At 48.7% G+C, this 23,198-nt stretch overlaps 1 protein-coding gene across 1 annotated transcript in view; it reads right to left on the bottom strand.

Annotated features, from left to right (window-relative positions):
* Nucleotides 1-23,198, bottom strand: part of Col15a1 (collagen type XV alpha 1 chain) — a 104,346-nt gene that overhangs the window by 37,885 nt on the left and 43,263 nt on the right. Inside the window, exons 6-14 of the mRNA XM_021160109.2 lie at nucleotides 20,678-20,822; nucleotides 17,519-17,628; nucleotides 15,962-16,096; nucleotides 14,791-14,919; nucleotides 12,715-12,981; nucleotides 12,184-12,312; nucleotides 6,015-6,107; nucleotides 4,795-4,920; nucleotides 4,205-4,267 (exon numbers count right to left, since the gene is read on the bottom strand). Coding sequence (XP_021015768.1) covers nucleotides 4,205-4,267; nucleotides 4,795-4,920; nucleotides 6,015-6,107; nucleotides 12,184-12,312; nucleotides 12,715-12,981; nucleotides 14,791-14,919; nucleotides 15,962-16,096; nucleotides 17,519-17,628; nucleotides 20,678-20,822 — 1,197 coding nt within the window. The remainder of the gene's footprint in view (nucleotides 1-4,204; nucleotides 4,268-4,794; nucleotides 4,921-6,014; nucleotides 6,108-12,183; nucleotides 12,313-12,714; nucleotides 12,982-14,790; nucleotides 14,920-15,961; nucleotides 16,097-17,518; nucleotides 17,629-20,677; nucleotides 20,823-23,198) is intronic.

Raw genomic sequence — 23,198 nt, 5'->3', positions numbered from 1 at the left:
TTTTTTTTTTTTTTTTTTTTTTTTTTTTTTTTTTTTTTTTTTTTTAGCACTTTGAGACTAGGTCTCAGTTATGTAGCCCTGGCTGACCTAGAACTTACTATGCAAATATACCAGGGTACCCTCACACTTTTAGGGATCCTCCTGCTTCTGGCTCCATAGCACCAGGACTAAAGGTGTGAGCTACCATGCCTGTGCTGTAGCTTAGAATCTGTGATGATAAGTTTTAACTATTAGCTTGATGGGCCTGAGAATGTCAAGATCAGTAAGCCACACTTCTGGGCATATCTGTGGTGTTTCCAGAGAGGATTAAATAAGGAGGGAGGCCATGAGCCTGAATCTGAGGGGCATGACCCATAGACTAGGGGTCCAGATGGAATACAATTGGGAAAAGGAGAGCTACTAGCTCAGGCATGCACTCTGTTTCTGGCTAACACGAGCTGTTCTGTACTGCCCCACCACTGACTCTTACTGTGATGCCCGGAGCCTCTGACCCCTGACTCTGACTCACCGTGGGCTCCCACCACGACGAGCTGAAACCTCTGAACCAAAAGCCAAAGCAAATTCTTCTACCATTTCTCAGGTATTTAGTCAGAGCATCAAGAATGCTAACAGAACTCAGTAGAAAATTTATCAAGGAATTATCAAGGATATAACAAGATGTCAATATAAAGGAGACATGAAAGGCCCAGATACACGACCTTTTTTTCCTGCTGGAGTTCCTTGTAGGGTAGTCTGCAGGCTTTGTGAGAGAGCTTTGTAGTAATGATCCTCTACAGACTAGTCTCTTTGGTTTTATGGAAACCCTCCACGCAAATGTGTCAAAGCCAACTGATAATAATAGAGAGAAGCCAAGAAGCCAATACTGTGGTGTGTTGGACTTCAAACACAGCTGGTTTCTGGATTCTAGGCAAAAGCAGATCTACCCTCAGAGTCTTCAAAGGTACCCTGATGCTATCACATGAGCCATGTTCCAAAGCAGATTGGGATATCTAAGAGATATTTGTGACGACATCGTCAAATTTCTCTTCTAGTTGACAAGAGAAGACAGAAGCTGAGTCTACGTCGACATTTCCAGCCCAGTGAGATTACTCAAAGACAGCTCTTGGGCACTAAAGTTTCCTCAGAAATTCTGAGTAGTTAAGAAAATTTCAGAGTATAGACTCTTTCCTGTGTGGGTGTCTCAGAACCTTCTACGACAGATGCATAGCATGAATACCCTGGATCCTGAAGACTTCATGCCTCAGTCCTGGCAGAACTGGAGGCAGAAGCTTCAATGCAAAAGGAATAATATCCGAGGATCCTGCTTTCTAGAAGGATCCTCAACTGCCCTCCCAGGTCTGCTCTGCAGCTGCGAAAATAGGCCATTCTCACCTCTTCCTTCCTGGGATAAAGGTGTCATGGTTAGCTGTTCAGGTTAGCATGGGGAAGATAAAAGGTGCCTCTGTTTATGCTGAACATCATAAAAAATCTACTAGATAGACTCTTAATGACCATCTACACTTTGATGACAGGTTCATGTTTGGTAACACTGGTTTTATATATGAGTATTGCATTTCCCAGGCAAATAAATTGAGTCTTACTCATTCTGCATGGTGGGAAAGCAACTCACTTTGAGCTGGGCATGACAGTGCACAGCACTGGGAGGGAGAGGCAGGAGGATTAGAGTTCAAGGTTATCCTCAGCTCTTATGGAGCTGGAGGCCAGCCTGGGAGGCATGGGACTGTCCTCCATTTTGCGTAATTACCTGGGTTTATAGCCCAGATTGATAGCATGAGAAAAGACTTCCTATAACTCAGATTATCCAGTCATGGGAAGTCCTGGCTAGACCTTGTCAATAAGGATGTGCGAGCCAAAAGAAGACACTGTGACAGGAGCTGGGGGTCAAATGGATCACTGCAGCTGATGTCTCATAAGGACCCTGAGACACTCATTTCCTTCCCAAATGAAGCCATTTATGTGACTGTATGCCAGACTGTTTGTTTTCCCGTCAACTCTCCAAATCCAAATGTCCAAGTCCTTCTAGAGCCCGCCTTTGCTTATCCCCAAAGCATCCCATGCGCCCAGGACAACAGTGGATCTCTTAGCAAATGCCAGGAATAAACCAGCAAAATAGATCTGCAGCAGCTATCTAGGGCAGGGTGGCTCTTCCTCCTTGCTGTGCAGCTGAGCCAGCTGTAGCCAACAGGGGCGTCAGTATGCAGCCCAGGGTGTCTGCAAGCACAGACAGTGTGGGAGGTTTAGTTGCTGCTTTGTAGGAGCAGACAAGGTAAGTGTAGGTTGGCGGGGCTTCCCGCAGACCTAGATTTCTTATGAAGCCGTTGTTTTGTATAAAATGACTTCCCTAAGGTTGCACGTTGTTTCTTTTTCTGAGAAAAATTCAAAAATCAGCTTACCCTTTCAGTTAAGCACACTCAAGGCCGATGGATGGAAACTGGGATTGGACTCAGTGGCCATGGTGCCCCAGCAGGAAACACTTCACACATGTTCATGGGTGTGAGGTACAGGGCCCCTACCTCCTAGACAGTGGGTTTGTTGAACCTTCATTAACATATCGCTAGTGCAAGGTGTCTTGTTTTTATTTATTATCTCTCTTTGTATAAAGAGGCATGTCTTCATTATGTCTGGTAAGGCTATAGAGGCATGACCTGCCCCTCCCCAAGAGCACAGGCATGGGTAGTAGGCGACCTCAGTAGACTGAAAGCAGGCTAAGGAGAAATGCTAGCTTAAGATGCTGTTTGAAGAATATTCCACTTACTCATAAAAGACTAATAGAGGCTGTGCTGGGTTGGAAGGATATTTCGGCTCTAAGGCAGGATAAGGGTTCAGGCTACACAGGAATGCTAGCAACTTCTGTGTTATTGCTAAGAAGGTTCTCCCTGTACTCTCAGAAAGAGGAAGAAGGAACTGGAAATGTTGAGAGAAGTCAGGCATGTTGGAACACATTTATAATTCTAGCGCTAGACGGTGGGTGGAGGGATCACGAGTTCAAGGCCAATCCAGCCGAGGTAACATGACCTCATCTTAACAAATCCCAAACAAAACACTGACTCCAAAAGACGGAAGAGAAGGGCATTTAGTACCCCCCCCCCCACCTTATCCAAGTCCCACTGTCTTTGGTTGCAGCTTTTCTGTTAGCCAGAGGCTGAAATTATTAAATGGAAAGTTCCAGAAATAAGCAATTCACAAGTTTTAGAGTTCACACTGTTCTCGACAGAACAATGAAATCTTACAGCTTCCTGCTCCATCCTACCTAGGATATAAGCAATCTCTTGGTCCAACATATCCATGTTCTATATACTACCAACTCATCAGTATCTTAGCTGTCATCCGCAGACCGTCATTCACCCTTTCATTAGCCCTTGTTTTACCTAATGATAGCTCTAAAGTAGACAGTAGTGATACCAGTGATTTTACTATGGTATATTGTTATGATTGGTCTATTGTATCATGAGTTATTGCAGTTAATCTTTTACAGTACTTAAGTTAGATACTAAATAGGTGTGTGTGTGTGTGTGTGTGTATTTGTGTTTGTGTTTGTTGTGTGTGTGTATACAAGGAACAATTTATTGTTTAACAATATAAATGTGTGGAGAAGGGTCTTATAACCATTAGGATAAAGGAGGGTCACTGTATCTGAAATAGGTATTAATGACAAAAAGAAGTGGCATTCCTGACAAGGCAGATACCACATGTGGCGGCTTAGAACCTTCTGGAGAGGACCATACAGCAACTGGCTTGTTGTTCAGAGCTGTAGCAGTGAGCAGTAGTCACATGCTACAGAAACAGCTGGTGCCAATCACAACATGCATTCGGGCTTTGCCCAACAGGGTGCCATAGATATTTTCTCAGGACTCGGTGAGTGTCTGCTACCTGAAGGTGGACAGGCACAGACAGAGGATGACTATAGGAGGAGAGGACATCAGGGAAGGTCCTAATGCTATAAGGTGGTCAGGAAGAGAAGGATGTCTGGTCAGGATACACAGCAAGGTCATAGGTAGGGCATGAAGTAGATAGTGTCACTACTATTCAGTGATGCTATGGCACACAGGAGTGGGAAGGAGAAACAGGTAAGGGGACTGTGAGCCCAATGGTGGGAACATCCCAGAGAGGTGAAGAAAGAGAATAACACAGGGGACAAGCTCAGGTTAGGGTGAGAGAGTGGCCAGGCTGCCATCCTGGGTGGGAACCTCACATTGTCCCCTACCTTCTCTCCTTTCATTCCTTGCTGGCCAGAGGCTCCATCAAGTCCAGGCTGTCCCTCGGGGCCCTGGGGAATATCAGTGACAATTAGTTCACAGAATCTCTGCTAAAAACCATGCAAAACCCTACAAGGAGGAGAGAAGCTTGGGGAACTCAAGGCCATTTGGCTTGCAGCTTGTGACCCAAGACAAACCCACTCTGCTCTCTCTGGGTTACCTGCTCAGAGCTCTGTTCTTGAAGGACATCAGGGGCAGAGCAGGAATAGATTATCCAAGGCTTTCCCATACCAGGCCTAACTGTGGTATGCTGTGGTCAATTCCAAAACCTGCATGAGCCTTCAGCCTTCAGCCCCAACCAGCACGTGTGTGAGCGTGCACACACACACATGCACACACACGCACACACACAAATCAGGAAACTGGTGCATACAGAAGGTTCTTGGCTGTCCTTCCCTAGAGTCTCAGCAATGATTCAGATGGGGAAGGTTTTGGTTTTCAGCCTTGGGTAGTGCTGGGTCTGCAATCTGTGTATGAAAGGGAGCCCCATGGACACCTCCATGATCACAGGGTGAGGGAGGAGGTTGCAGTTGCTTACCTGGGGTCCTGGCTCACCAGGAGCTCCATCCTCCCCAGGAGACCCCGGGGGTCCCATGAAAACATCAGTTCCTGGTTTCCCTGGGATTCCAGGTGATCCTGGTGGGCCTGGGGGACCTGGAGGACCCTGAAAGACAGTTTATTAGAATCAATGAGAGAGGCTGAATACCAAGCATGTATTTAACCTTCTTTCCAATCTTCGAAACAAGCCGTAAAGTAGGATTGGGGTTCCTTGCACAGGGAGAAACTGAGGCTCGAGGAGACATGAGGCTCAAGGGCTCACACCCACGCAGTTGGAAAGCAGGGAGCTGACATTTGAATGTACAGCTTTCCAAGCAGATCACACCATGCTTTCTCCCAAATGGTGCATACGATAAAGAGCCAATTATCTAAGTCCCAGAGGAGCCTTGGCTAATTCAGCTTTCTAATTGACTATAAGGTCAGCCAAACAGCCTGTATTTGGCCTCATCTTGAAATGCTTACTAAAGGGGATTGTTTCCTTAGCCTCCTGCTGGGCTGTCAAATCTTACCAGCCCAGAATGTTCTTGGTAGATCTACTGGGCTTTCACACCACCCATTCACTGAGCCCAGAACCTTTCCAGCCCTGGGCATGAGTAATTGGCAGAGGGCAGCTAAGTGGAGCTTCACGCTGGGGCAGCACAGGGCTCAGGGGAAGGGCTGGAGAGAGGGTTGGGGCCAAGGATGGGGCAACAGCTGCATCTAGAACCAGCCACACTTCCCTGTGAGCATTTTATAAAGAGGACTGGCGGAGCCCAGCCTTGGGCAGGCCAGATGTGCCATAGGCACCAAGAATGGGCCAAGAACAGACTGGGGGCTATGCAGGATTTTACACTAGAAGCTGAGTGTGAGCTGTGATCCAAACATAGAAGAAACCAGGGTAATTCTTTCATAAATAAGGGGGTGGGCAGGAGACATGGGTAGAGGTGAAGGTCAGTGAACAAACGTGCTATGAGGGAGAAAAGAACTGATTCCAGGGAAGGAGGAAGGAGGCGAAGGGGGTTCTCAACACAAATCCAGGCTCATGTGTATTGAAAATTTGGTGTAAATATCAAACATGTATGAAGTAATGGGGAGTGTGGGATGACTGCCGCACACAAGAGTCAACAGATCCCAAGGGGCCAATCTATAGTCACTGCTGCCTGACCCACGATCTTCCCTCCCAGGTCCCCAATACCAGCCCTCAAAACCCTTAATACTCACTCTCAGCAGATCCTCATTGCCCACGATGTCTCCAGAGCCTGAGCCCTCATCCAAGCCCCCAACAGGGCCTGACCCCTCGGCCTCCACTCCTACCTGAAGAAAAAGAAATCCCCACATGCAGATTCAACCTCCAGTCTCTGTAGACAGTTATGCCACCTCAAGCGCTCATATTCCATAGCCTTAAAATATCTATGGCCAACTTCTCTTCTGGTCTCACCTCTACTCCCCTTTCCAGCTGAGTCCTGCCTCAGCCTCCCCGGGGTACAGCCTATAGGTGGCCTGGACTCAGCTTCCTTTTAAGCCCTTCTGTTATATCTCCAGACTTAGCTCCTAGGTATCTTCCAGTGTGAAAGCATCCTGCAGGTAAGGACTTAGGAATAGCTTTATTTGATTGTCAAATATGTCTATGCCAAGACCTCACTAAGGGGTCCGAGGAGGATCAGGGTTGTAGGTTAGAGATAGGGGCAGGACTCACTGTCCTGTGGCCATCAGAAGGGAGTTGCGATGGTTTGAATGAGAATGGCCTCCATAGGCTCCTATGTTTGCATACTCGGTCCCCAAATAGTGGAAACATTTGGGAAGGATTAGGAGGTGTGGCCTTGCTGGAAAAGGCATGTCACTGGTGTGGGCTTTGAGGTTTCAGAAGCCCACACCATGCCCAGTCTCAGTCTCTCTTGGCCTGTAATTTGAGGGTCAGATAGATGTAAGCTCTCATTTTCTCTCCAGCACTTGCCTGCATGCCTGCCACCGTGCTCCTTTAATGGTAATAGACTAGCCCTCTGAAACTGTAAGCAAGCAGCCAATTAGATGTCTTCTTTTATAAGTTGCATTGGTTATGGTGCCTCCTTACAGCAATAGAACAGTAAACAAGGCAGAGGTAGTAGCACTAGAGGTAAGAAACCCCACTGAACGTTGATGCTTTCATCTGACGGAGGAGGGAGTACATCACTTGGAGAACTTGGGAGGCCTAGATGGGAAGCAGAGAGGGACCCATTGAGGGCATTCATGGTTTGTTTCTGGAGTGTCAATCCTAGAGATAGTAAGCCCAGAGAAAGAACCATGTCTTGAGTCAGGGACTAATTGGGGTACCCTTCTTGCTCCATCGGGAGCCCAGAAAATATAATGATATAAGTGAAATATGGAGCTGAACCCTATACAGGCCTCCAGAACAGTGGAAGCCTGAGGTCTGACTGAAGGAGCCATAGAGTCTGGAGGTCCAGGGAATGCCCCTTCTCCACAGCATCATCCTAAAGAGACCCACGGGATCAGTGACACATATCTCACTGCTCCCTTCCTCTCTGTAGAAACTGTCCACCTTTAATCTTTAAACTCAAACTGAAGGAAGGCATTTCCTTTTATAAGGATGGCCCAAGGCATACCCTGTCACCCTGACCCCTACAACCACCACCTGCTGGTTCTCGGGGCTCATTGGCCCTTTGTTCCCGCATCCCACTGGAAAGGGAAGGGGCACGTAGGATAAGCTGCACATGCAGACACATTGCACAAACCGGGGTGTTGCCTGAGGATTCCTGCAGCCCTTGTTTGGGCCCTGCCAGAGGTTTGGCATCTGGAACCAGTGAACTGCTCATTCTACCACAGCCGGAAAGCCTCTCTAGGTCTTGACTCCTCCCATCCTTAAACCATGGACTTCTCCTGAGAGCCCCTCTAGTCCATAGCCTGGCATAACGGTGTTAAGAAAATGCCTGTGGATGCCACAAGTGTCCATGTGAGGAGGAGAAAGAGAGGTGGAGGAAGACAGGAAGGGAGAAGGAGGGAGGGAAGGGAGAAGGAGCTGTCAGCTGTCAGAAAGCCTGCGGAGAAATGGCTGTCCTGACAAATAAGATGAACGAACGGTTCAGCCGAACAAAAGGACAGTGCAGAGGGACGTTGACCCCCCAGTGTGGGTGTCGGGAGGCTTCTTCTTAGGGCTCCCCGAACGCCCTTTGAACCCTGCCTCGGAAGTTCCCTGAAGTGGAACCAAGGAGGACACCTCACCCACGGACCACCCGCTGCCCTAGAGATTGTTCTCTAAGAAAGATGAAAACAGAGGCCCAGGGCAGAGATGGAGAGGGGCTAGAGCAGGAGTCATGGGGAATCACAGTTGGGGTCACAGTGATGTTGGAATAGTCTGCCCTAGCAGTTCTTCCAGAAGACAACTGGTTACCTCTACAGTGATGGACCTCAGGCAGCATTTGCCTAAGCACCCCTTCATCCTGGCAGCTGAGCCACAGGTAACCCCCATCACCACAGACTACATATCTACTAAGATCCTCCATCTGCAGAGAGGCCAACCCAGGCCCTGTGTCCTCATCTTCTTCAACCCCCTCTCAAGAGGAAAACCAGGGACAAGGCATGTGACTCAGGACTTTCCATAACAGATAGGGAAGCCGGGGCCCTTAGACGTCAAAGGACTCAGCCAATGGAAGGATTTCATTTTAAAATGGGTGGGCTTTGCTGACTAGTATCTGGGTCATGTCTGATAATGGTGGCTTGCTGTAGACAGCACAAATATTCAAATCACAACAATGTTCTCTCTCCATCCCTACTTCCAGAAACTATGTGAGCATAACCCTCCCTGAGCTTCATGGGATACATAATTGCATGTAGCTCATCTATTGAGCAGTTATGATGTGCTAGGCAAAGCTCTCTACCCATGAACTCACTGAATCTCACAAGTCATGGTAGGACCCAACGGTGCTGTGGTCCTTGACCTTTGCGAGCGGCATGAAGCAAAGAGACGTGAAGAACTTGGTTGCAGGTGAGCAGAGAGTCAGGATCCTCTTGTACTCCCTGAACCGCATGGCCTCCGTGATTCAAAATGACTCTGAGACTGTCCCAGAGCAGGGCAGGTGTCTCTTGGCTGAGCTTAAGCTTTCCACACAGAAGCCGGGGCACCTAGCAGTTGCCTGACAAGCACTCGGCAATGATCTGCCGTTACGACTTGTGTGCCAGGGTGCTGTGTTTTGCTCAGTTGCTCATTCGCCTACCCCATCTCTTCCTAATTGTCTTCCTCCCGTGTCTCCTTCTTCTTTTTCCCCTCTCCACACTCCTCCTCTCCCTCCCTGCTTCTCTTATACCTCCTTCCCCTCATTCTCTTCTTAGAGATTTACCAATGAATCTAGGGTTAGAGAGATGTCTCAGCAGATAAAACTGGTTGCTATACAATCTCAGGGATGAGAGCTTGGATCCCAGCACTCGCTAACAATCTAGGCATCCTTCCCATGCTCATGACTGTAGTGTTTGTTTGTTTGCTTGCTTGCTTGTTTGTTTGCTTTTGTTTTGTAGGAGTGTGGCGAGACAGAAGGGTTGACGCAGCTTGTTGGCTTCAAGTCTAGTTGAGAAAAGGGGGCAGGGGGGTTAGGTTCAGAGAGAAACCTTGCCTCAAGAGAATAGCTAAAGTCTGATAGAGGACAGCTGGTGCCCTATTTTGGCTTCCACTCATGTACATATGGCTGCCACCCCTCGCCAGATAAATAAATCAATTAAAATATTACTTTAAAAATTCTGTCATCAGGGCTAGGAATGTCACTCCATGGTAGGAAGCTGGCCTAGCGTGTACAGGGATTTAGATTCAACCCCCAACACTACAAAACTAGACAAACACCAGTAGGAGAAAAATCTACTGCAAAAACTTAGACAGCTCTGCAGCAAAAAAAAACCAACAACAAACACACGAAGAACCCAACCACACTGCCACAGTCCCACCAGGCTGAAGCAACACTGCCGACATTTAAGGAGGGCGTTCCCTTCCAGAGTATGTATTCCCAAACAGTTAAGACCACACAGCACACTCGAGTTTATAGCCATCTTCTTTCACTTAGCGTGGCACCTTAAGCATGTTCTCCAACACTGGGTACAAATGAGAATAATTTTAATTATGTCTAATGTTCCCAGGATTTGAATAGACTTTAATTCAATTAGTCTCCTTTGGCTAGTAATTAAATTAGTCCCAAGTTTCCTCTATTATGGACAGATATTGAGGTTAACATTCTAGGGAAAAAATCCTTTGTTACATATCAGGCTGTCTCCATTGAGGAAGACGCTTGAACCCAAATTCCCGGTTGCAATTGTGTGGTGGTTAATTTCGGGTTGTTAATATGCAGTTTTGTGGTCATTAATACATGTGGACAGAGTTTCCCAGAAGCACTAAGCCCCACCCACTTACCCCTACCCTCAACCCACCAGTATGACTGGCCCCCACAGCCCAACTTCTCAGAACAGAGAACTCAAGGATGCAAGGATGGTTGGCCCAGTTTCTCCCCCCCCCCTCCCCAAAATCAATGGCAAACAGAAAAAAGAAGGTGGGAGACAGAGATGAAAAGACCCCTGAAAGATGAATCTATTAGATCCAAAGGAGACTCCAATTCCTCAAACTCCAAAAGGCAGCTCAAATACCCAGAAATGGGCTCTGTCTAGGTAGGAGAATTTCTGGTGGTTAGATAAAAGCCAGCATCCCCAAGGAACTTGTGAAGCTGGTTCCCCTCTAACAAAAGGAACATTTCCTTTACCTTGGACAGAAGGCACCTACAGCCATGGTGCCTGTTAGCATATCAAAGTGCATGCTGGCCTCAGGCTCCTCAGTGGCACAAGGACCTGACACACATTTCAAACTTCCTTCTCACCTTCCCCTCTACCATAAATTCTCTCCAGCTCACAAGCTTCCCCCTCCCCAATTCTACTCCTTCATTTATAACCTTGCTAGTTTCAATGTCTTCTCTCTCTCCCCCTCTTTCCCTCTCACCCCTCTGTTTTCTCGATTTTCTATTTCCTGTTCTTTTCTCCTGTTTCACAGACAGTCCTGCCCAGGTCCAATCTGATGGCTATATATACAGTCTACTTCTTTCTTTCTTTCTCTGCTCTGGACTCTTCTAAACGCATCACTCTTCCAAATGCATGTGGCTGCTGCTCTCTCATTCTCCCTCTCTCTCTGTCTCTCTGACTGTCTCTGTCTCTTTCATCTCATTCACACACACACACACACACACACACACACACACACACACACACACATATATATATATATATATATATATATATATATATACATATCCCCTCCTGGAAGACTTGGTGGCTTCTACAGAAGAAGTTGAATAGGAGGGATTAGTAGCATGTAATATATATATATAGATTACATGTGTGTGTGTGTTACACACACACACACACACACACACCTTAACTATACCATGGAAAAATCATGTCCTCAGTTTATACAGTATCAACATAATGTGCACACTGAAGAGGATTCAGAGTCAAACTAAACTGACAAGGGACATTAAAAACTCAACCTAAGTACTAGAGAACATAAAGAGGCTACTGTAAATTTTGTTAGACAGATGATATTCTGACTACAATAAAACCAAACCAAACAAACAACCCAAAGGTCCCAAATCAGTTGATTGGTGAGGGCAACTCTAACCACTGAGAAAGGAAGCCAAATGGCAACCAGCTAGTCACTGGGAGACGCTCTTGGGCAAGGGCCATTCAGTATTCTCAGAGAGCTCTCCTGACCTCTGCAGTCCCTGAGCACAGGCCACCAGAGCTCTGCAGCTGAGGGGTCACATGACTGGACCTTGAGGGGCGGCTTTCAGAGTGTCACTCTGGGAACTGACTCAAGGTGTGTCACCAGCAGGAGGTTCTCCTTGAGAACTGTCTCCCCCCTGAAGAGCAGTTCGCCCAGATTCACACAAGCCTGACTCTGAGTCAGTGACAATCTGAGTCTCTGAGTCAGTGACAATCCCTATCAGGCCACTGTAAGTAAGGGTGCGCAGGGATGGATCTGAACATCTTCTGAACTGACTCCAGACCAGAAGCCAGCCTGCTGAATCAAAGGACAGCTCAAGGTCAGGAGTGGCAGACCACAGCCTCAGACCCCCAGCCCCCGCAGGTCCACATGCCATTTATGCTCCATGCCTCTACAGACCCTGCTCAGCCCTAACTCAGTGTTTATGCCCTGTGACACTGCTAATCCTGATGCAATTGGAGACCTAAGCAAGGTCTTTACTCTTGGCCTTTTCCTACCCAAGCTACAGTCTGCTCTGGCTTGTCCGGCCAAAGGCCCTCAAACACTGTCTTTACAAACCAAGATGAGAACTGACCCTGAGAAGGTTGGGGCAGCCTTTCTCCACACCGAAAGATCTGCTAGCTGAGTGGAATTCCCCAGGACACTTACCAGGGTGACTTGCCTCTTGGGAGTCACTGTGGGTGTGGGGAGCGGGGGCCCACTGGGGGGCACGCTACCAGATCCCTCCTCTTCAGCTTCCTCTGTAGACGCCACCAAGTCTCCTCCATCTGTAGGTTCCTGTCAAAGATATTCACAGGAAGGGTCATTGTGACCCCAGTCCACGAGGCTGCATGACTTGGGGGTATCACTTCTATAGTGGTTGTTCAATGTCAAAACACATTACCTACCAACATCCTCACACTTGGCTCAGTCACAGAAGTGACTTCCTTAAAATCCTTCCCACCTTCGGGACATTGACCTCTAAGAAAATGAGTAGTCAAAACTAGGATGTAGCAGATTGGGACAAAAGCCAGCAACCTGGCCCCTTTTAATCACTGTCTCTTTTCCCTGTCCAGTTGGAGTCTCCCAAGCTCTCACAACAGAGCTGAAGTTGTGTGTGTCTCTGCAGAGGACCTTAATGGCTCAGGATGCTGACCGTTCTGTCCCCACATATCAGAGAAGATGCTAGCTGGGACTTACAGCAGTGAACATTTGCTCAGGGGCCACTGTGGGTGTGAGAGCATCCTGGATGTCTGTAGGGGCCCCGCTGGTTTGTTCAAGGACCACTGTGGGTGTGAGAGTGGCTTGGATGTCTGTAGGTCTCCTGCTGACTTGCTCAAGGACCACCGTGGGTGTGAAGACGACATCCAGGCTGTCGATGGCAGTCCCACTGGCTTCCTCCTCCTCAAAAGCCTTGAGGGGCACTTTGGACACAGCTGGGGTTAACCATTCTTCACCGTGTGAACCCTGGAAGAGAGCTGGCATGAGATGATGCCACATGACCCCCCTACTTCCACTTCGGTGGCTGTGCACATGCTACGGAAAGGAAACCACGGGGACAATCAGATCTCAGCGGCTCCTCTGCCTCTTTGCTGTACTCACTGAGGAAGGACTGTGCTTCATTGTATGAGCTGCTGGGGCTCAGAGTCAGAATACGCCTTCCTGGGCATCCTCAGCCTACCTCTGGAATCCACCCACCTAGCTATCCATCTCTGCTCAGTGTTATATATCTCAGGCTTAGTTTGCATACTCCTGGTCCTGGGGAGTACATCACCTCTGCAGGCAGGCCTCCTATTTCCTCTGCTAGCCAAGCTCCAGCTTCTATTAAAGCTGAGACTTGGTAGAATTGGACTCTGGTCCCTGGTTTTCTCCTGCTGTGACACATACCATGTCTTTAAAGAAGAAAATGGAAGAAGAGAGGAAAGGGAAAGAACTTTGAACTCCTCTGTGTAACAGTCAGGTGGCCTGGGGAATCCTGTCAGTAGCCTGTGTGGATACAAGAGCAGAGCAGAGCAGAGCAGAAGGCTGCCTTCCCATGTGTGTTACAGAGGAGCTTGGAGCTGCCCTCTGCCTTCACGAATTCACTCAGCAAATTAGCCCAGCACCTACCACTTGAGAGAGGCAAAGCGACCGGGGAAGCCGGGTCTCTTGGACCCGATCCCCACCGGGCTCGTGATGTGCTAGGGAGCCAGGCCTGCACTACACATGGAGCCTGTTTACCAAGTCCATTATGAAGAGGTCTTCCAAGGACAAGGCCAGCTGCCTTTACAGCCCATGTCAGCGCCTTCCAGGGGAAGCGCTGTTAGACTCTGAAGGACAAGTGAAGAAAGGGGTGGGGGGAGTCTCTCTGCAGTGAGGAGGAGTGTGGGAAGACTGCAGAGCAAGAAGAAACTGAGAGGAGCTTGAAGTAGGAGGCCGTGGCTTGGGTCTGGAGCACAGAAGCCCCAAGGTGCAGCCAAGAAGGGCAGGGACCAGACCCTACTTGGCGTCTCAGAGGAGCTGGGTCAGTAGGTCAAGGTCAGAGGATCTGGGTGAGTAGGTCAAGGTCAGAAAAGCCTCAAAGAAGAGGGGCAACACCCAGCCAGGCTCTGTGAGAGACTACAGAGTGTGAGTGAGTAACTGTCTGTCTGGGGAGGATTACTCAGGCAGGGTCCACACCAGTCAATTACAGGTTTACGTAGAAAAGTCAACAGGACTCCGTTCTCATCGGATATCGGACAGAAGGAAGAGGGAAGGTAACTTCACGTGAAGCAGCTGAGATGAGACTATCTCCATTCACATGAGGCGGGAACCCAGGAGTGGCATGAGGAGGCAGGTTTGAATCTAATGGGTAGAGAGCTTCTATGGGGACATCACAGGGACAGATGGGTCCACTGTCCAGCTGGGATGCCTATATTCAGCCTTCTCTACACTGGACAGTATGACCTTGACCTCACCCTGCTCTGTCTGCCTATCTGCACCCTACCAACCCACAGCAACAGCATCATCTCTTCCCCTCACATGTAGGGCATACCCCTGGCCCCTGGCCTCTGCTGGTGGGGACAAAAGGCTCTGCATACAGTCCTAGGACTCCCCTCTACTCTTCTATCCACACAGGTTACCTGCCTCTTTTCTCAGACTCTGCTAGACTACAGGGGCTGAGCCGTATACTTAGAAGTCCTGGCAAGTTCCACCTCTGAACTAGCATTGGTCAGAGAGGTGTCCCCCTCTGCCCCGGTTTGTTGAGTGTAAGACACACACTGCAAGAAGGCTATTCCAGCTTGCCTTACACCTTACCAGAGTGGCCTCTTCTCTTGGCTTCAGGGTTGGCCCTCCAGTGGGTGAGCTGCCAGCCTCTGTGTCCCCATCAGTGCTGGTGGGCACCTCACCATCCCCTGATGCTGCTGTTGTTAGATTTTCTGGATCCTGGATGGAAAGATATCCCGAAGGTCCAGACTAGTGGACCACCACTTTGACCCATGCCTGTGGCTTTAGGGGACAGATAGCCAAGGCCTCTCTTGTACCTGTGTCCTATCCCCGCTCACTTTCAAAGGACAGACACATCTAATTGTCCTTAGTCTCTGACCTCACTACCCCTAACTGCCAAATCATCTGATTGCTTCCTGCCTCCTGTTCCCCTGGCTGAGAACCTCCACATTTCAAATTGCCCTCTCCATTGCCACTCGGAAACACGCTGACAAAATCAATGGATGCTTTCCAGACCCTTGCTCACTGGAACTTTTAAAAAGATCTGGCATGTCCATGGCCACCCATGTTCACCTGGATCTGGATTCAGCCTGGACCTGTGCCCCTGTACCCAGGGAAGACTCCTCTGTCCTTTCTCCATTTAGGCCAAAGCAGTTGTTCTAGAATCCTAATCCTATGAAGATGTCTCCACCCTCTCCTGAGCTTCAAAGGCTGCAACTTCACTATAGGTTGTCAGGCTGCCCAGCAGAAGCCTTCATGTACTGGGCCTCTCCAGCTCCATCTTCTCAGCTTTAGGTGACATCAGGGTGTCACCCCCATTCCCCTGCAGACCCCAAAGGCACCCTGTACTTCATCAGTTCTGTGTGGCCTCTGGGTCTTTGCTCCACTGACCCTCACCTATAACATCTACCTATGCCATCAGCCTGGATACTTCCCTCAGACTCTCAGGTTCACCTTCTACCTTTCTGAACCCCTTTTCTATACTCACAAGTTGTTTTGGGAACTCCTGTGTCCCTTAGTCATTGTGTCTTGGGAACTCAGCTATCCCATTGACCATCAGCCCTGGCTAGCAAAACCAGTGCCTGGTATGGCACAACGCTCTACAAGCCTCTCCCAGTGAGTGAATGCCCTGCAGCCAGTTGCTCGTGCCCACCTGGATTCACCCCATAGGGTTGCTACTCTGCATTGTGTAGACAGGAGGCTAGTGCCTGCTTCTACCAGGAACGAGCCCTAGCAGAGGAAGTATGCTTAAGCTACTCACCGGAGTGTCCATTTCCCTGATGCTCTGGGTAAACATGGCCAGGGTGGGGCTCCCAGTGGGTATACTGCCATTCTCTGCTTCCAGGACAGTGGTGACAGGCACCCTGGCCTCCCCAGTTGCTGTTGCTGATAACCCCTGAAAACAGGACATGGTGAGAGACCCTGCTGTTGGTCCCTTAGCTCTGATCAACAAGCCTATGGCTGGAGAGAACTGGGTACCTGGGTCTTCCTCCTACACACACCCTGCCAGCTGACATCCGTGCAGCTCCCTGACCTTAGGAACCTCCACATTTGTGACTTCACCACAGAAGTCTCAGGCCAGTCCCAGACTTGCAAAATCCAGGGGACAGAGGACATCTCTGAGACATTGATGTCTCACATTTCATGCCAACGTCTGTTTACACACCGGGTGACCATAGGTCACTGATTCCTGAGTCAGCTGGCTCCAGCTCTGGACACTCTGTTTAGACACACAGACCTCCTGTGACCACTCCTGTACACCCATCCAGACATAAGTATAATGGCATTGCTCTTGTGGTTTCAGCTATGTGCAAGCAGGACTCTGTCCCTAGTCCACGCCAGTGCTAACCTGCCTTTCTCTCTTTCTCTGTCATTTAGTTTCCTCTGGGAAATGGAAAAATGTCTACAAGGTCTCAGAACAAATTGGGAAATGGAACAGCTATAGCTGCCGGTGTCATAAAATGCCACATATTTGCCAGGAACAATGGTGCACACATTTAACCCCAGCACACAGGAGATAGAGACAGGCAGATTTCTGTGAGGTTGAAGGCAGTAGCCTGGTCTATATAGTGGTTTACATAGGATGTGGGGATGGCATGTTATTTTTGTTTTCTAGGGTTTCATGTGGGGTGAATTAGGTCTGAGTGCACATGTGTATATGGTCATGTTCATGTATGTATGAGCGCATGGGAGTCTTCATCCATGGCTCTCCACCTTATTTTTGAGACAGCGTCTCTTGCTAACTCTGGAGCTTGCCAGTTCTAGGAGGCTGAATGGCTACCAAGCGTCTAGGATCCTCTTACCTGTCTCCCTGGCACTCATACTGGGGTAACAGACTCGTCACTGCCACCAGCTTTTTCATGTGCTGAGTATCCACACTCAGGCCTTCACGCGTACATGTACACAAATGCAGGAGTTGAGAAGATGGTGCTGTGCCCCTAATCAGATCAAGCCATTTCTCAAACTGGCTTTGTAAAGATGAAAGACAATTGCTAAGGAGGGTGTGGGCAAGTCTGCAGTTGACCCTGTCCTGTCCTGAGGGGACTGTGGTCTTCATAAGGATCCCATGCAAGGTGGTCGCCATCGTGAGCATGCTACATTTGTATTTATCGCCAATCATGGGTGAAGTCAAGCTAGAGTGGTTTCTCCTCCACCCTTACTGGTGTGTCCCTGGAGCTTGACCACTGTGCTCTTTCCATATCACAGGACATCAGTCCTGATGACATTCAACTAAAACCTCTCCACGCCCAGTCCCCATCACATGCAAAATAAAGAAACACACTCCCCGTTAGGCTATGGAATCAAGTTTACCACTCACCTGACCATCAGTGACGTTCAACAAGGCCCCACCCCCTGAACCATCATCAGTATCAGGGTCCCCACCCATCGCATGGACCTCCAGCGTATCATTCAGGATCTCACCAGACCCTACAGGGAGCAGAAATTGTGACGTCAATAACTATGCTTTGCAGTCTCGGAAGAGAACACGGCAACTTTGTACATAGTAGCTTGGGAAGATGTCAATGACTCCACGATACAGGACCAGGAGGGAAGAGGCAGCCTAGAGAACGGGACAAGGACCTAGGACCTGGTGGCTTCCATCATGGGTGCTGGCACCTCTTGCTGCCTGAAATCATGCTTTGCCGTGCCCCAGAATGTGAAGTGGAGCAGATACTTAACCTGTGTCCCAAGTTCCTTCATCTATGAGTGGAGATCACGATTCCTACCTCGGAGGGTAGAAACCATGCTGATGACTCTGTATTACCCGACCAAGATGATTTGAGGAAAGTGTGGTGGACAGCGCCTGGCACATAGCAAGTCACTCACAAATACTCATTAGCATTGGAGTTCTATACTCACGGAAGAGAAAGGTGACTACCTATGAGTACACATGTTTTCTATCATTCCGTGTGATTATTCTATTACATATGTATGCTATGTAGTAAATATTACCTAGCACACATATTGTTTGTGTAGGCGTTTATATAATTATGTGTATAGACCGCTCAATCACAGTGCTGAATATTGGCTTCTTCCAGATTACAGGAGTGGAAAGAGAAGAGATTATCATTTCGTCGTCAGTATCACCGCTGTCCCTACCACCCTATGAAGACTGAATACACATTTGTGGAGAGGGCTCTGAATGGCTATTCGCCAAGGTGTCTGTGCCACCAACCTCCTGCCAGACCAGAGTTTCTCATTCTCAGCTTCCTTAATAACACCCCAAGGCAGGTATCTTGCTCTAATCACAACTTTAAAATAGTAATAATAATTATTATTAATTACTAGTAGTAGTAGTGGTAGTGTTAAAGACTTAGCATTGGATGTCTTGCAAGCTAAAAAGTACTCTATTACTAAGCTGTATCTCTGGCCCTCTTTGTGCGTGTGCATGTGCGTGTATGTGTGTGTGTGTATTTTTGAGAAAGGGTCTCACTAAGTTGCCTAGGCTGGCCTTGAACTTATGATATATTCCTGTTGTGCTCTCCTGATTGGCTGGGATTACAGGCCTGTGCTACTAAATCTGTCTTATCCTGATTACCCTTCTGCCGAGGAGCCAAATCACAGCAAAAGTAGTGACTGGGAGCAGCTTGTAAGATAGACAAACTTGTCTCCATGCAAGACTTTCTTCATACGTGTAGCATTTACATGTCCCCTCACGTCTTCAGCAGCCCCTGTGCGACCACTGAGAACTCCAGGAGGGTTCTGTCCCGCATTGGCCTGTGCTTGGATCCTCCCGGCTCTGACCACCAGGGGGTGCTATACAAGCAGCTACCCTGGCTGGAGCTGGGGCAGACACTGTCAGAAAGCCTCAAATATCAGAGAGCCAGGCAACTGGTACTTGGGCTACAGGCTTCCTTCTCTCCACCATCCGGGCTGTTAACTCACCAAGAAAAGGGGCACTTGGGCTAGCTCTGGGTTTCCCTCTGGCCGTTAGATGAGGAGCAAAGCTGTCACTGGGTATGGGTGAGAGGCTCTCCTCAGGTGGAAGTCTAGGCCTCCATTTAGATCTTGCCTTCTCAGACTGGAAAAGCCACCCTGCCTATTGCCCTACTCAGACCAACACAACAGTATCCGTGCCTGATGATGTTTCTGTGTTGCTAGGAGCATGGAAACCACAGTGCAGCCTACCCTCTCAGTCACCAGGAAGCAAGGATGGTTACAATTCACCAACGAGAATTAAGAAAGGTTGCAATCTCAGCCATGCCCCAATGCAAATAGGCAACCGCATAGGGCTTCTCTCAAAGCTGGCTGGCATTCCTTCTGCCCTCCCGGCTTCCCACTGCCACATCTTCAAGACTCCTTAGTTTCATTGTAACATTATTAAATTATTTATAATTTCCCTGTCTAGTCATCTTGGTGTCTTATCCATAGACTCCCCAAATTCAGTTGTTAAAATAACTCTCATTGGCCAATGGCAGAAGCAAAGAGAGCAAGAACCACGACTACCGTAAACGATGTTTTGAAACACAGAAGTTAAACAGCGAGAATCAAAACCACCTGCAGTCCTACCCCGCACTGGATGTTGTACCAAATGGCTAATGTATCCCCCACACATGCGAATAACATGTGTTCATAGCGTTGGATTTAGTAGTTTTGAAATCCACTCTTGTGGTGAAGGCTCCACAGCATGTCTCTAACTCATCAGGTCATCCCCATCACGTGGATACAGGACATCGTGTTTGCTCAACAAATCCTTGCTACAGGCAATTTGGATGAACAGTGCTGCTGGGAATCACCTTGCCTTTACATCTCAGAGCTCTGGCCTTTGCTGCAGCTAGGGCTACACATTATTGCCCTCCACAACACGGTATTCTCAGGCCATGGGTGCATGTCAGTCTGCTGCTTAGGGGAAATCACAGATGTTCTCTGGGCTTTTGCTTGTGCACTGTAGTGTGTGTATGTGGGGGTGGGGGTGGAGCAGAAGCAGAGGAGCAGCAGGAAAGGATCTGAGGCTTGCTTTCCATTGTCATTTACCCACTGGGTGACCCATGCCTGTTTCTAGCCATCATTCAGCTGACCAGATCCTCTGAGATCCAGATTGTGGGTAGCAGAAATCAGAACAAGTGGAGATTCGGAGATGGGGCTGTGAGCTTGTGAACACACTCCCTGGCCTTTTCCAGGGGTTGGATTTTTCCACTGGTAAAATTGCAGCTAGCTTTATGGACTAGATGGCACGGTGGAACTGGAAAAGTATGTACACACTTGGCACACAGTAGGTACACAATTAGCTGCAGTGCTTCTTTTAAGCTTTCCTATAGGGAAAGCAGAGGGAAATCTGAAGGTTTCAAGCTCAGACATTGGAGAGCAAGTGCCAGCTCTGCCGCTAACGGGCCATGCAGTCTTGGAGGGGCTACCTGATTTCTCTGACTCAGTTTCCCTTGAAGGGAGAAGGGATGATGACATGAGCTCTGTGTGTTGCATACATGTCGATCACTCAGTGATAGACTGCCAGTCTCATGTGCGTGTCAGGACTTGCCTTGCTCAGGGCTGCTGTGTCCAATGATGCTCAAGTTCGTTTCTGGGGTTCCTTCTGGTACTGGCTCACCAGAAAGCTCCGTGTCCTCAGCAGGAGAGGATGACGTAGGGGGCGTGCTTATGGGATCAACGTGTGATTCTTTAGGCTGAAGAGAGAAGAAATGAAATTTACTTTTAAAAAAATTTACTTTTTTTAAATTTACTTTTAAGTAAATTTACGTAAAAAGGGATTTACTTAATGGTGAATCTGGAAAATAATTTATCCTTGGAATTCTGAATAATCCCGAATGCCTACACTGGCTGTGTCTCTGGGTAGCATTGTACCTCCCAGGTTAGAAAGAGGTATGTGCTGGGTGTCATACCATCCCACTCACTGCCCAGGGAGACATTGCTGATCCCAGAGTAAGGCTTCTAAGCTCAGAAACCACACTTCTGGGATGCCCAGGTCTCAGGCTAGCACAGAGCAGATGATGGATTCAGGAATATGTGGACAGTTATCTCAGTGAGTCAGGCTGCACTGTAACACAAGATAAACCCAGCCCCAGAGCAGCACGGTAGACAAGGCTCTGACAGCGATGGCTGTGTCCATGTTCTTCTTCTACAGAAGACCTGCATCTGTATAGCTTCTCCAAAGCCAGGTAAGGTCTTAACCAGTCTTACTAACTAGGGGAAAACAAAACCCAACGGCTGGAAATAAAGCAATTCAGAAATTCAGGCAGGAAACTCAGTGCTGGTACTAAATGTCTGGACAGCAATCCTAGATGCTGGGAGCAGTTTGTGAGAGCCAGGGTTGTCAGCCTTTAGTCTCTTCATTTTTCTAAGCTCCAGCAGGTCGCTGGGAAGGATGGAGGGTTGAGTGGAAGAGTTTAATGTTGTACTTAGTGTGTGGGAAAGAAACCCATCTCTGCTGTGTTAAGACACTAAGGTTTCAGGCTCATTTGCTGCGGCAGCACTCCTTGAACATCCTAACAAGATCAGGCACAACTCTTGATGTCAGACTCCACTGGGTAAATATCCAGCCCATCATAACAGGGAGGACTGTTAGGAGGAGCCCTGTGACTTTAGAGTTCATAGTTCAGTCCTTACTGTGAGACATGGGTGGGATGTCTGCTCTCTATTTAGTTGACTGACCTATTTTTGGACAAATCATACTGCCTCGCTAGGCTTAAGCTTTCTCCTCTGTACAATGGGGACAATAAAAAATGTTCCACAGAAGATGAAGAGATGGCTCAGAGGTTAAGAGCACTGGCTGCTCTTCCAGAGGACCCAGGTTCAATTCCCAGCACCTGTTTGGTATTGTGCAACTGGTTCTTACACCAGGGGAGCGGGTGCCCTCTTCTGGCCTCTGTGGGCACTGCACACATATGATGCACAAACATACAGGTAGGCAAAAGACTCATACACATAAAATAAAAATAAATCTGATAAAAGGGACCAGGTCAGTGATGAGGGAGGGAGCGGCTCAAAGGGTGTAGACTAGGGATGCTGAAGACCAGCTCAGGAGTTTTAGTCAGACTCTGAAAAAACCCAAACAGCAGGTGCTAGGGGTGCTGAAAGAGTGAGAACCCCAGGAAAAGCAGTAAAACCCAGGTGGGACTGGCCCACCCTGGGGTGTGCATCTTCTTTCCCTGTGCCGGGTCCAGGAGGAGCCTATTTTCCATGGGTCCCAGTGGAGCTAGGGAAGCCCAATTGTAGCCTCCATGGATGCCAATGGCTGGAAGCAAGGATATGTTGTAAGACACATGGGCCTCAGGAGCAGACAAGGCTGAGGCAAGCAGAGGGACAAGCCTGAAACAGGGTTAGCTATTGTTGTTACTCAAGGAGATCTCAGGAAGAGTTATTGACTAGCCTTTCAGCCAAAGTCTAACTAAATCTTAGGCAGGCAGCCATGGCCGCCTGGGCCCTGCTCTGGGGAAAGGTGAGATTCCAGGCATCCCACTCTGTGGAGAAAGTGAGGTACCTCATCTCAAACACACAGCTCTTGGCTGCAGAAAGAATACGGGCGAGGAACCAAGTGTGGGCTGTGACAGTGTAGGCAGATCTAGTCTGAAGACTTCCGTGCCTTTTCAAGTTATTGTGGAGGTGTGTTTGTGTGTCTTTGCTTTGCTTTTGCCCACCCTCACAGTCACAATTGGATGTACTCACTCACAGGTAGGTTCCTGTGGATCCACTATGTGCCCAGCTGTGGGCTGAGCCCTGGGGCACAGACCAGCCTCACAGGCTGTTATCACGGAGCACACAGGATAGCAGAAGCCAGAGCCAAGCTGGAAACAGGGGCATGGAAGCAAGTGGCCTCACGGGAGAGGATTTGGCCTGGATCCTGAGGTGGATAAGAATTTGCCAGAAGGAAGGAAGGAAGGGCGGGTGGAGGTGGGGGGTTCCAGGCAAGCAGAACTGCACAGAGCTGTCGGAATTGGAAGTCCCAGATGGTATGTCTGGGAAGCCGAGAGCCCTTAGGTGTGGCTGGAAGAGGTCCTGGCTGTGTCTGGGAATCACCCTCAGAGCTCTCTGCCAGTGTAGAT

Source organism: Mus caroli, chromosome 4 (genome assembly GCF_900094665.2).
Source record: "Mus caroli chromosome 4, CAROLI_EIJ_v1.1, whole genome shotgun sequence".
NCBI classification, from domain to species: domain Eukaryota; kingdom Metazoa; phylum Chordata; class Mammalia; order Rodentia; family Muridae; genus Mus; species Mus caroli.
Note: the sequence above shows the minus strand (reverse complement) of the source record. Positions and strands in the feature narration are given on the sequence as shown.